General features: G+C 41.2%; 1 protein-coding gene across 1 annotated transcript; it reads left to right on the forward strand.

Moving 5' to 3' along the window:
• The first annotated feature begins 1752 nt into the window (after positions 1-1752).
• On the forward strand, positions 1753-14047 carry LOC120043120 (mucin-5AC-like). The gene is made up of 30 exons (XM_038987841.1): positions 1753-1760; positions 2000-2172; positions 5613-5675; positions 5768-6029; positions 6170-6284; positions 6750-6840; positions 6933-7039; positions 7170-7383; positions 7485-7610; positions 7935-8052; positions 8162-8300; positions 8468-8578; positions 8840-8909; positions 9033-9170; positions 9270-9434; positions 9541-9635; positions 9734-9860; positions 10062-10314; positions 10481-10524; positions 10776-10885; positions 11080-11231; positions 11335-11473; positions 11560-11670; positions 11811-11990; positions 12110-12349; positions 12474-12630; positions 12812-12940; positions 13146-13293; positions 13641-13684; positions 13779-14047. The coding sequence occupies exons 1-30, from the start codon at positions 1753-1755 to the stop codon at positions 14045-14047; spliced, it is 4098 nt and encodes a 1365-aa protein (XP_038843769.1).

The raw sequence follows: 14047 nt of genomic DNA on the forward strand, positions 1-14047 counted from the left end.
CACCTGCTACCTATCTTCCTGAGCGAACCTATGTTCCCACAGGGATAATGGATCAGCTGTGGACCTGGGCGCACACAGCTGTCGTCGCTGGACATCCAGGTACCACCCGCACTATTCAATCTCTGGAAAGTACTGGTGGCACACCTTGGCGCAGAACATCACTCGCTATGTCAACTCCTGTTCCGTATGTGCCCAAACTAAATCTCCCAGTCACACCCTGATCGGTTTTACCTGTCCTTGTGATTGTCTCCACCCCCTCCAGGTGTCGCTTATTTTCCCCAGTGTATTTATCCCTGTGTTTCCGGTCTCTCTGTGCAAGTTTGTCTTGTATGTTTCCAAGTCAACCAGCGTTTTTCCCGTTCCCCTGCTTTTTGCATTCTCCTTTTTCTAGTCTCCCAGTTTTGACCCTTGCCTGTTTCTGGACTTTGTACCCGCCTACCTGACCATTCTCCTTACCTTGACCACGAGCCTGTCTGCCACTCTGTACCTCCTGGACTCTGATCTGGTTTTGACCTTTTTGCCTGTCCACGACCATTCTCTTGCCTACCCCTTTGGATTAATAAACATTGTAAGACTCCAACCATCTGCCTCCTGTGTCTGCATTTTGGTCTCACCTTGTGCCTTGATACTCCCTGGCACGCTCCAGCAGGGAACTCCTTCCCCTTCCTGTGCCTCAGTGTACCTGGTCTCATCTATTGATTTGTCACTGATCTCCCCTCTGATGGTTTCACCACGATTTTGGTGGTTGTGGACAGATTCTCTAAATCCTGCAGTTTTATCACTCTTTCTGGTCTCCCTGCCACTCTCCGGGTTGCTGCGGGACTGTTCCAGCAGGTCTTTGATAAGAGAATTGTGTTCTCAAGGTATATAACCCAATTTAATTATATTACTCAGTCTGCAAACCAGAAACAGACGGAGGCCCAGCTAAAATAGTCAAAAAGGTTTATTCACGGGAACGTTCCAAAGTCAAGAATACAAAACAATTCATTTTATACTGACTTCTCACGCCCACACATTCACACAACCAAACGCACACACATACACACAACCATACACACACACATACACACAGCCATACGCACACACATGTCCTGCTACCCAGCCGACAGAGATTAGTGACCTTGTCCTTGAGACGTACTCCCCGTTCTCTCCCAAATCTCTAGTCAGGTCGGCACCAAGCTTAGACAGTCTGCGTTTAAAATACCATAAAGACATATTGTCTTTACCCTAATTCTGACTAGGAATACACATTTATTGATTATGATTTTATACATTCTAATCAATTCCATACAATTATATGTTTCAGAATATTCAGCGGAATATTCGAATCATTCAATTAACAGATAATTTTCACCTATCAGTCTTCCAGCAATAAAATTCCGGAGGACATCGTCTCCGACCGTGGCCCCAAATTCACTTCACGGGTATGGAAAGCCTTCATGGAGAAGCTGGGGTCATGGTCAGCCTCACTTCTGGGTACTGGCCTCCGTCTAACGGGCAGGTGGAGAGGATGAACCAGGAGCTGGGGAGGTTCCTGAGGAGTCACTGCCAGGACCGGCAGGGGGAGTGGGCCCAATTCCTTTCCTGGGCGGAGTACGCCCACAATCCATTGCTTCACCAATCCAACGGGCTGACTGCCTTCCAGTGTGTTCTGGGATACCAGCCAGCCCTGGCTCCATGGACCCTGAGCCAGATCAAAGCTCCTGGGGTGAATGAGTGAGTGGTTCAGGCGCACTAAGGAGGTTTTGAACGATGCCCAGGTGAGGCTCCAGCAGGCCCTCCACAGCCAAAAGGAGCAGGCTGATCGCCACCGCAGTGAGGCTCCCGTGTTCGCGTCTGGCTCTCCACCAGGAACCTCCCACTCTGCCTGCCCTGTATGAAGCTGAGCCCCCAGTTTGTGGGGCTGTTCAAGGTTCTCCGGAGGGTCAACAAGGTAACATATAGATTACAGCTCCCCACTAACTACCGGCTGTCACCCTTTTCATGTTTCCTCCCTCAGGCTGGTGGTTCCTGGTCCCCTGGCTGATGCCGTCCCCCACAACATCCCTCCACCTCCCCTGGACATCGAGGGGAGCCCTGCCTATGCCATCAGATCCCTCGTGGACTCCCAACGTCATGGGGGCCGACTCCAGTACCTGGTGGACTGGGAGGAGTACGGTCCAGAGGAGCGGTGTTGGGTCCCGGTGGACGATATTCTATATTGCTGAGATTTCCCCCTTCGCCCACTGGCCTGCCCCTCGCCCTCGGGGACGTCCCTCTGACCGGCATCCCCCTGGGGCTGGAGCCGCGCGTCAGGGCTTTCTGTCTACTCCCACACCTGGACTTTATCACTACCTTGATTATTTCCCCTTTATCTAGCACTCTGTAGCCTCACTCATCAGGCAGTATTGGTTCTGTTTTCTTGTCCAGACACTTCTTTTGTTTTGTATCTCTTTATGTTCGTTATTAAACTCACCAACTGCACCTGCTTCCAGACTCCCTGCATCTCCGTTACAGGCATGCAGGTGTAGCAAACTTCTTTAATGGGTTTTTAGTAAAATGTCTACTTTTTGGTCATTTAGTAATAGAAAATGGAGCATATTTCCATTATGTTGAGACTTTACATTATTTTAATGTATGCTTAAAGTGAGGGTTTGAAGGTGTGTCTAAACTTAACAATAACCATAAACCTTAAAATGACAACCACCAATTGAACAGGGATGGTTTGGTTTGATAAAAAAATGTATGTTTGGAAAATGTAAATTTGGAAAATGTAGATAGTACCTATGCTGTTGCAAATTTAACTTATGCTACTAAAGCTATTTGCTACATACCAACTAGTCATTCCTGTTGAATTTAAACATTTTGAAACCAAAAAGAATAGGTTGATAGACTTATATGAAAGCTGGAATGATTAACATAGTTGTGAAGAAATGCACATCAGTGTGTCAAAATTATTTTGAAAACAATGGCTCTTCTTTTTTTAATCAGGATGCAGTTCCTGGATCAGCTTGGTGAGTCACACTAGTCCTATGAATACTAACTATGAATACAAATAGTATAATCACTCCTTTGAGCAACAGCAGAGAGACAAATGTTTGCATTTGGACAATGTGTGCTCAAGCTACTGAGCCAAAAAATTGGGTTAATGTATTATTCATTCGTTATATATTGCCCGAGTTTGGGATGGCCATGAAGATACACATTTTTGTTCTATCAAACCTCACTACTTATTATGAATGTATCTGTAATTATACATTAAAATCTACATTACATAAAGAAAAAGCATGTATTGTATTGTGGACCCCAGGAGGAGTATCTGCTGCTTTCAGAATAAGGGGGATCCTAAAACAATACCAAATGCTTAAACCACTGGAGTGGAGATGCTGCCTGAGATACTGAATGAGGAAGGAAAGGAAATCACATAAGACTAAGTAAATTATCTTGCGCAATATAGATGTGTAGGTCTATAATAAAGGACGTTATGAACCACCTGAGTTTATAATAACAATAGGGGTACACAAATAATCCCAATAATAGAATACTTAATGAAAATGTCTAAATCTGTATGTAAATGCTCATGCTTAATGTACTGTTAATGTACTGAAAAACCTCATAAGACAGAACATTGAAGTCTTAAAGTCATCATTGAGTCATGTTTAACCTGTGGCCCCACCTTTGTGCTAACCTTTAAGGTCCCTCCTCAAATACAGGTGGTTATAAAGACCAGATCCATCCTAAGCACCACTCTCATATCACCTGTGTAGGACCTGTTCACTTCCCACAGGATCACCATGGGGACAACCAAGGATACACCGATATGGAGGCTGATATGCCTGGCACTACTGATCAGATCAACACAAACAGGTTGGTAGAATATTCATTCATTTGCCTAAATAAGAAACATTTCTGATTATTATTAGAATACAATTATTCTACATTTTTAAAAGTCTTACAAATCTGTAACATCTACATATTATGTCATAAATCAGACTGAATGTTAATTACAAATAGTAAGTATTCAGGACAACACCAAATTATTATGATTATTGATACTTGCAATGTATGTATGGAAGAATGTCATCGACATACAAATCTATGTTAATTCAGCAGGTCTATAGGTTCAAAATCTGTAACCACAAGTTTAGTTTACAAATATATCCGATCAATATATGATTAGGTGACTTTCAGATTTGATAATATATGTAAATATTTTATGCAAAATCTCATTATCAAAAAAATGTATGTATTAGCTATTCAGAAATGTACTAACACACAGAACATGAATTACATGTATTATACAAGCATTTTGAAGAATTCAACAGTTGGCATACAGTAGCAGTTTTTACGCAATCAGTAATAACGGTTTTCCTGTTTCTGCTTTTAGGCAGCAAACACATTTACTACGATCATATTATTACATTATTCATTGAAATGTTCATCCTATTTCTGTTCCCTATACACATTTGTTTATGAGATTGTTTCCATCTAAATTTGAAAATGTTACACATTAGTGGTGAAACATCTGTAAACTTATAGAAATTGTTCTCATTAGTGATTGTTATCATGAGTGGTTGTAGCATAGTTTATAGTGTTATAAATACATAAAGCACTCCCCACACTGGGTGTGTGTTAGTACTTTTGAAAAAAACGTTTGATCTGGCATGAAAACAAGAACAGAATACAAACTCAAATGTATATCTTTAAAATAACAGTTGTGGTAAGCAAGTCTGTGTAACGGCTTTCGTCGGTGGAAGGAAGAGAGGACCAAAGCGCAGCGTAGTTAGTGTTCATCTTAATTTAATGAATCCAAAACTGAACACTACAAAATACAAAAACAACAAACGTGAAAACCGAAACAGTTCTATCTGGTGCAGACACACAAAGACTGAAGACAACCTCCCACAAAACCCAACACAAAACAGGCTACCTACATATGGTTCCCAATCAGAGACAACACAAAACACCTGCCTCTGTTTGAGAACCATATCAGGCCAAACACAGAAATAGGAAAACATAGAAATACAAACATAGACTGCCCACCCCAACTCACGCCCTGACCATACTAAATAAAGACAAAACAAAGGAAATAAAGGTCAGAACGTGACAGTCTGATGTCTGGTATTACTCAAATAACAGGACAGGAAACTGACAGGAAACATCTGATGCCTAAATATGTAAAATAGGAACTGAACAGTAATCGGAATTCAATATGTTTAGTTTACAAAGCAGATGACATTTGATTATGGAATCTTTAGCTCCGTTTTATTTGTCAGAGGACCTGCAGGGCTGAGCTTTCCAAAAGCTTTGACCACACCTATGCGATTCAAAGAACATCAAAGTACTGTAGTTCAGGCACAGAATACTCCGCAAACGCAGGAACATTCCCTTTAAAATTAAAGTGCATGATATCGCCGAAGTTCAGCGCTACGGACTGATTGGAGCCTTAGGTTCACTGTAAATATTGAATGGGTCACATCATGCCTCAAATGTCCCTTCGTCTGGACATACTGCTGTGCAAATCAAATACACTTCTAAAAGCGCAGTGCAACAATCTATATCTGCAATGATTGAATTCCATCCGTAATGTACATATAATATTGTAAAATATTAATGAATTGCTTTTATTTCAGTGAGCCCCACCACAAGTGTAACAATCATCCCGACAATGACCACGACGATACCCACATTTTCAGGTAAATGACTGACTGAATGCACACCAAATAAATGACTGAGTATCCATCAATAAGCTAAGAAGAAACTGACATTTGTATTCCTTGTCCCTAAGGAGTGAATGCCTCACACAATGACCAGGTCTGCAGCACATGGGGTAACTACCACTTCAAGACCTTCGACGGGTACTTTTTCCAGCTCCCCTCCACCTGCAACCATGTTGTGACCTCACTGTGTAAGAGCAGCTATGAGGCTTTCAACATCCAGATGAGGCGGCAGGTGGTGGACAACCAGCCCACCATTAGCAAGATCACCATGAAGCTGGATGGTGTAGTGGTGGAGCTATCCAAGGGTGTTGTTGTGGTCAATGGGCAGACGTGAGTTTCCCTGTCATTTGACTTATACGCCATTCTGCAAGCACCTCTCTTGAGGATTTTATGTGCTACATTCTGGAGTTTAATAAACATTACAATCATAATGTATTGGATGACCTTTAAACATCTTCTTCCTCCTGAAGGGTGACCCTGCCGTTCAGCTTGTCTGGAGTCAGCATCGTGAAGACTACATCTAATGTGAAGATCGCAGCCAAACTGGGGCTGGTTGCTGTTTGGAACAAGGATGACTCCCTAATGGTAAAATACCTGCTTTTATAACTTTCCTCTTCAATGGTTGATTAGTTAATAATGCTACATTTTTTCTTTAGATTAAAAGCATAAAATCTATGCCGTCAATGGCATTGATCAGCAGTTGATTGTGAGTGAAAGACACCTATTTTTGGCTGCACTTTGTCTCATGTTGGCTGAAGCACTGTCTACTCACCTCCAGATATGTTCCCATTGATAGGCAGAATTACCTGAAGAACGAGGATGAATTTAACAGGATCTGTGAAGATGTATAGGCTATACACACACAGGCTCATGCTCCAATGTTTATTTGATGAAGTGTTTGCAAATACTTGTAGATTTGAATTAGATTTTCTGTCACTACCTAATATAAAGACTAACAAAACGAAAGGTTTTAAACGTGGAGGACAGCCAAGACTTAGAACACGTGAATTTTTTGTTTTACTAAACACCTTGCGTCTGGTCATTCTACAGATTGAAATGAACGAGAAGTACAGAAACCAGACCTGCGGACTGTGTGGTGACTTCAATGAAGTCCAAACATACAACGAGTTCATCATCAATGGTAAAATAAAAAATCTGACCAAACTATTGAAATGTACCTACATTACATACTGTAGGTGGATAAGCTAATTGTCCATGTCTGTGTTGTTGCAGGTGGGAAACTCTCTAGCTCTGACTATGGAAACCTCTGGAAACTGGATGGTCCTCTGGAAGTCTGTGAGGAGCCTACGCTAACTTCTGAGGAGAGTTGTGGAGATGAGGTATTCCATTTCACACCACAGAAGAAGAATACAAAACAATATTAATAGAAGTTAGAAATGGCAATTAATCCATGTGATCCATCAAATGTTTTCTATATGGTAACCTTTTGTGGTTTATCTCTATTTGTAGGAATTTTGTCAGCAGCTGTTCTCCAGTGCAGCTTTCAGTAGCTGCACTAATTATTTGGACAAGGACTCCTTCGTCGAGACCTGCCTGGCTGACCTGTGCCACTGTGATAACAGCACCAACTCCTTCTGCCTGTGCAACACCATCTCAGAGTACTCCCGTCAGTGTGTTCACGCAGGCGGGAAGCCCCAGCAATGGAGGACTGAACAGTTCTGCTGTAAGCATGCAGATACTCTTCAACATGCCCACCAAACACTTAATGATCATGTTCACAATCTATTTTAAGGAAACTGTTAATCACAATGTTTATTTTCTCAGATAAGACATGCCCCTACAACATGGAGTACCAGGAGTGTGGAAGCCCCTGTGTTGACACCTGCTCCAACCCAGAGGCCAGCCAGTTGTGTGAAGACCACTGTACAGGCGGCTGCTTCTGTCCTCTAGGTACCACATAGGTTCAACTCTGTTGTACAAGTTAACCTTAAGCACATCATGAAAACACCACACTTTTACCCATTATGCCTTTTATGTCAATGTGTGCAAAGTATCTGAGTAAGGTGACAAAGGGAGGAGTAAATAATGAATGTTTTACTCAGTTAGTTCTTGGAGTCAGTGCAGTTTTCTGTGTAAAGTAAACATTAGAGTAACACTCCTTACTGAATGCAGTTATAGCAATCTCTTAAACAGTGAAAAGGAATAATTTTCTGTCAGGAACTAAAATCTTTCTGAATATTGTCTTAAAATTCTGTCTGATCTCTCACCAAATAGGTACTGTTTTCGATGATGTCAACAACAGTGGCTGTATTCCAGTGAGCGAATGCCGTTGTGTCCACAATGGACAATTATACAAATCTGGAGAATCTTACACCAGCAACTGTAAAGAATGGTATGCCAAGTACATCATCTGATTTAAACATGACATATCCCATGCCTCATTTTCATGAATCATGCCAAATCATTCCAAACAGATGAGCCTGTATAAATGTTCCCTTTAGCACCTGTGCTGGTGGTCAGTGGGCCTGTACAGACAAGGACTGTCCTGGGACCTGCTCTGTGGAGGGAGGATCCCACATCAACACCTATGATGGGAAAGCCTACACCTTCCATGGGGACTGCTCTTACATTCTGACCAAGGTCAGTGCAACTGGTGCAGCATAGCAAAGCAATATAAACTAGTATAAAATATTCATAACTTTTCAGTGCAAAGGTTAGGTAAATAGCTTTTCCAAAGGGGTCATTCTTTAAGTGAGTCACTCTCATTTCATGTTTGTGCCTTCAAACTCATGCTTGTTTTTTTTCAGCAATGCAATGGAACTGAATTCACCGTGCTGGGAGACATTGTGAAGTGTGGATTGACTGACACTGAGACGTGTATGAGGGCTGTTACCCTTTCCCTCTCCAGCAGATCCACCGTAAGGCAACTCTCCAAATATGTTTCAAAGCAAATTATACAATGACCTGTCAACTCATTTCCAAACAAAAACACTTCTTTAAGATAATCATACTGGTTTGCAAATAAATGTCCCTCAAACGTTTTGTCTTAACACACAATAACCTTATTTAAAATTGCCCTGATTTGGCAAATATTGCTGGGCTGTTTGCAATCTTATAAAATGCTTATTTATGGAAACAAATGAGAATTTAATAAAATATACTATTTATCTAATTCACAGGTGATCCGAGTCCAGTCATGTGGAAGTGTTTTTGTAAATCAGATTCTTTCTCAGCTCCCACTCAATACAGGTGAGACAATCCATTGTAATGCCAAGTTAAACTGTAGTGTGGATCCGTGTATAAACACCATATCATTTATATTCACTAGATGAAGCATTAATGGTTTCCCTCTATTTATTTCATGGATTGCAGCTGAAGTGACCGTCTTCAAGCCCTCCTCATTCTACATTGTTATCCAGACAACTCTTGGAGTTCAACTTCAGATCCAGCTTTCACCAGTTATGCAGATCTACATAACTGCCATCTCATCCTACAAAGGAACAACCTGTGGTATGCTTCAGATTCATCCACCAGTTTCATACCTTTTTCTTCAGTATCTCTATTCATAAAAATATAATACATCATATGGCTTCAATTATTTTTCCACAGGCCTTTGCGGAAACTACAATGATGTTCAGGCAGATGAGTTCAGAGTCATCAGTGGATTGGTGGAGGGCACAGCTGTAGCTTTTGCCAACACATGGAAGACCATGTCTAGCTGCCCTGATGTCAAGACTAGCTTTGAAAACCCCTGCAGTTTGAGCATTGAAAATGGTACATATTTATTAAGCCTACAGATTAATCACTTGTTGAATGATTATAACAAATGCATATAAGATAGTATATGCGTATGTGGAAATTATGATTGTCTTTTTCACAGAGAAATATGCCCAGCACTGGTGTTCCATGTTATCAGATCCTAAAGGAGTGTTCTCCCCTTGCCATTCTGAAATAAGACCTGACACCTACAAAACCGTAAGTTAGTTAAGAAGGATACAATCACAAAGTAAAACCATTAAACTCTTATGTGATGAGGTTATAGTCTTGACACACTTTGACTCTTTTTCCAACAGAACTGCATGTATGACAGCTGTAACTGTGAGAAGAGTGAGGACTGCATGTGTGCTGCCGTCTCCTCTTATGTCCACGCTTGTGCTGCCGAGGGTATCCAGCTCAGCGGCTGGAGAGACACTATCTGCAGTGAGTAGACAGCACGGCATCAATGTGTGATTTTAATAAGTGCTGCAAATTGATTACAATAGAATGATTTACTGAAACAACAACCGTAGGGTTGAGTTACTAAATACAAATAACCTGAATAAATAACTGCATAAATACAAAGATATAAGGAAACCAAAAATGGTCTTGCTAATACTACTCATATCTAATTACTTTTCTCAGATAAATTTGCCACTTGCCCCAGTCAAACAGTTTATACCTACAACATGACCAGCTGTGGACGCACCTGCCGCTCCCTGAGCATGACAGACCAATCTTGCCAGGTGGAGTTTGTTCCGGTGGACGGCTGTGGCTGCGCAGAGGGCACCTACATGGACGAGGCTGCCAAGTGTGTTGCCCCCACCAACTGTCCCTGCTATGACAAGGGCTCGGTGGTCCCTGCAGGAGAGACTATCAGCAGAGACGGTGCCACCTGGTAAGCACCTCCCTCATACGTATAAAGCTAGGAGACCAAAATAAATACAAGTACTAATGAAACTTGATGGATATATTCAATGCTGTGAATTAAATTATGGCATAATGATATTTGCTGTTAATTTGATTATCTAACTATAACTATTAATACTGTAACTGTTTTACAGCACTTGCAGACAAGGGACACTGAGTTGCACTGGGGGAGCAAGACTATTTAGTAAGTTTTATGTTCTTTGCTTCCAATTTAGTAGTTATTTATAGAATATATGGTTCGATATGATTTAACCCTTTACATGCATCCTTCACAAAACAGGTACATTTGAAATGAACCAAGAGGATTCAAGCAATTCATGTAAGACAATGTGATTAATTATGATGAATGTGGATATTTCTGGATATATGACAATTATATTCTGCTTGTTTGAGAATTGAAAATCGTTTTTTAAAACTTGTATTCTCATATATCCCCAGTATGCACACTGCCTATGGTTTTCTTCAACTGCTCAACTGCACCTCCAGGAGCTTCAGGTTCAGAGTGTCAGAAGAGCTGCAAAACTCTGGATATGACATGTGTGAGTCCCCCATTCACTCTAAATGGGATTGTCAAACACTGAGACTATTATACAGATTCGTGTTGAATGAACAAAATCCTTGGAAAATCGAAATTATGTCAAATAGACACGCCCCCTGCGTACAAAAACATAGTCCACATCTCTTTCATTTGCCATGACTTATTTATGTACTTTGTTTGGTTAAATCCCTTTAGATTAGCACAGAGTGCACATCAGGTTGTATGTGCCCCAACGGACTGGTGTCTGATGGGAATGGAGACTGCATCAAGGAGGAACTTTGTCCTTGTTCTCACAATGGAGCTACTTACCAAGCTGGAGAGACCCTTAAGGTTGACTGCAATACATGGTATGCCTGTTTTGTGTTTTACAACTCATGGGGGAGAAAACATATGGAACACAGACTTACAAATAATGAAAAACCTGACATTATATGTGTGTGTTGTTCACAGTACTTGCAAGGACAGTCAATGGCAGTGTACCACACATCTTTGTGATGGAGTTTGTGCAATCTATGGAGAGGGTCACTATATCACCTTTGATGAGAAAAGGTTCAACTTTAATGGAAACTGTGAATACACTCTCATTCAGGTTTGTGTCTCTTTATTTGGTAGAATTGTATCAGCATTGAAAAGTGTGAATTTTAAACATATTAAGAATATTTTCCTTTCGCACAGGACTACTGTGGCAATACTAATGGCAGTGGCAGCTTCAGAGTTCTCACTGAGAACGTTCCTTGTGGAACTAAAGGCACCACCTGCTCCAAGACCATTAAGCTCTTCCTGGGGGTAATGAGCAACTTGACTTCACACAATACTGTACATTCCATCCCTCATGTAAAGAACAATCAACAAATCATCAACCAAACATCAGGTTGAGATCCGATTTTAGACCAAGTTATGTATGAAAACATATTTCTCTTCTTCAGACCAGTGAGCTAATACTGGCAGATGGGAACGCTCAAGTTATCAGGAGTACTCCAGAAGAGCAGTTTCCTAAACAGATCAGCCTTCTGGGGAATTATCTGGTCATTGAAGTCAAAAGTGGTCTAATCCTCATGTGGGACAAGAAGACCAGTCTCTTTATCAAGCTTAGCCCACAATACCAGGTACATTAAGATTCTCTGATGAAGAAATGAATTCAGTATTCAGTCAAAACTGATATTACCAAGACTTTTGTAGAACCCTGCCAAATCAATCATTTTCATTCATTATCTCTTTTCTTCAGGGGCAAGTGTGTGGTCTGTGTGGAAACTATGATGGCAACGCAAACAATGACTTCACCACTAGAGCCCAAGCGACTGTTGTTGATCCGGTGGAATTTGGAAACAGCTGGAAAGTTTCATCAAGCTGCCCAAGTGTATCCGCTGTAGTGCACCCATGTGCCTCCAACCCGTACAGAGCGTCTTGGGCCCAGAAACAGTGCAGCATCATTAACAGTGATGTCTTCGCAGCCTGCCAGAACCAGGTATGGATATATTCAACTAGGATATATTACTAGTAAGATATGTGGATTTGTCTTTTGTGGACAAAGAAATGTACTTCACCATGCAACTTCTGTATATCTTACAACACATTTCTGTGCTTTTAAGGTGGACCCCTCTCCTTACTACGATGCTTGTGTGAGAGACTCATGTGCTTGTGACAGTGGTGGAGACTGTGAGTGCTTCTGTACCGCAGTGGCAGCTTATGCAAAGGCCTGCAATGAAGCTGGAGCATGCGTAGCCTGGAGAACCCCTCGAATTTGCCGTAAGTTTCTTCACAATCAACAGTGAATGTGATTTTCAACTACATTAAGGCGCTTGTCAATTCAATACTGGACTAGGTTGACACATTATCATATAGGACAGTTGATCATGGAAAGGCATCATTATTCTAGTTCAAATCATGACAACATTTTTGTCCACCATATTTTGTACACCACAAACAGCACTGTTCTGTGATTACTACAACCCTACTGGAGAATGTGAGTGGCACTACAAGGCATGTGGAGCTCAGTGTATGAAGACCTGCAGAAACCCTTCCGGAGACTGTTCTAGTTTAATTCCAGCATTGGAAGGTAGGGATATGACCGTCTAACTCATATTTTGTCTCATTTTGGATATTATTTCTGAATAACAATTGTAACTGCAACTGACCCCAACAATTGTTATACATCTACATGCTGTGTGTCTGAACAGCCTCAGGCTACATTTACACTGACTACTGTTATCCTTAACAAGACTTTACCTTTTGTAACCTCTTGGCTATTGTACTTATTACAGGCTGCTATCCTAACTGTCCTGCGGCACAACCTTACTTCAATGAGGAGACAATGAAGTGTGTGGAGAGGGAACAATGTGGCTGTTATGACTATGAAGGAAACCAGTACACCAATGGACAGAATCTTCCGGCACAAAATTGTGAAACATGGTATGTTTGAATAAATCAGTTCACAGTACCTGTACTATTTCAGAGCATATTCTGAATGTTCCATCTGTGAAAGTAGTAGGTACTCTGTGCTACGTTAATTCTAGGGAAGAGGGTAGGAGTTCGGCAAAGATTGGAAGGGTCATGCTAGTTTTTCCATAGCGATGCTAATTATGGTTGTATGACAATCTGAAAACGTGCCCTGCTCCCCAACCATTTCACAACTTACTTTATTACCAAGTCCTGAATAGTCTTACCTCTTTACTGTTATTTTGAACAAAACATTTATATCTATATAATTTGAACCTCTGAATAATTTCAATGTTTAAATAATTGTTCTTCTTTTAAAGCACCTGCACAATGACTGGAGTGAGTTGTAGTTATAATGTAAATGGTAAGGATGACATCCCCAAATAAAAGTAACATATTTAGCAATGACCAAAGCAACATTGATTAAATCTAATTGTAAAATACTTTCCCCCCTGCAGATTGTACATGCTTGCATAATGGTAAACAACACCCATATGGAGAAACCCTCTACAATACAACAGATGGGATTGGTAACTGCATAGTTGCTGTTTGTGCTGCAAACGGAACCATTACCAGGAACATTTCCCCTTGTAAAGTGACCACAACTCCAGTACCAACCACAACTTCCCCTCTGACCACAACAACAACAACACAGGTCTCTACGACAACACTAAAGCCCACAACTGTCTTCCACTTCTCAACACCTGGTAAGCAGAGAAACTCTTGA

This window comes from Salvelinus namaycush, unplaced genomic scaffold (genome assembly GCF_016432855.1).
Source record: "Salvelinus namaycush isolate Seneca unplaced genomic scaffold, SaNama_1.0 Scaffold873, whole genome shotgun sequence".
Classification (NCBI taxonomy): domain Eukaryota; kingdom Metazoa; phylum Chordata; class Actinopteri; order Salmoniformes; family Salmonidae; genus Salvelinus; species Salvelinus namaycush.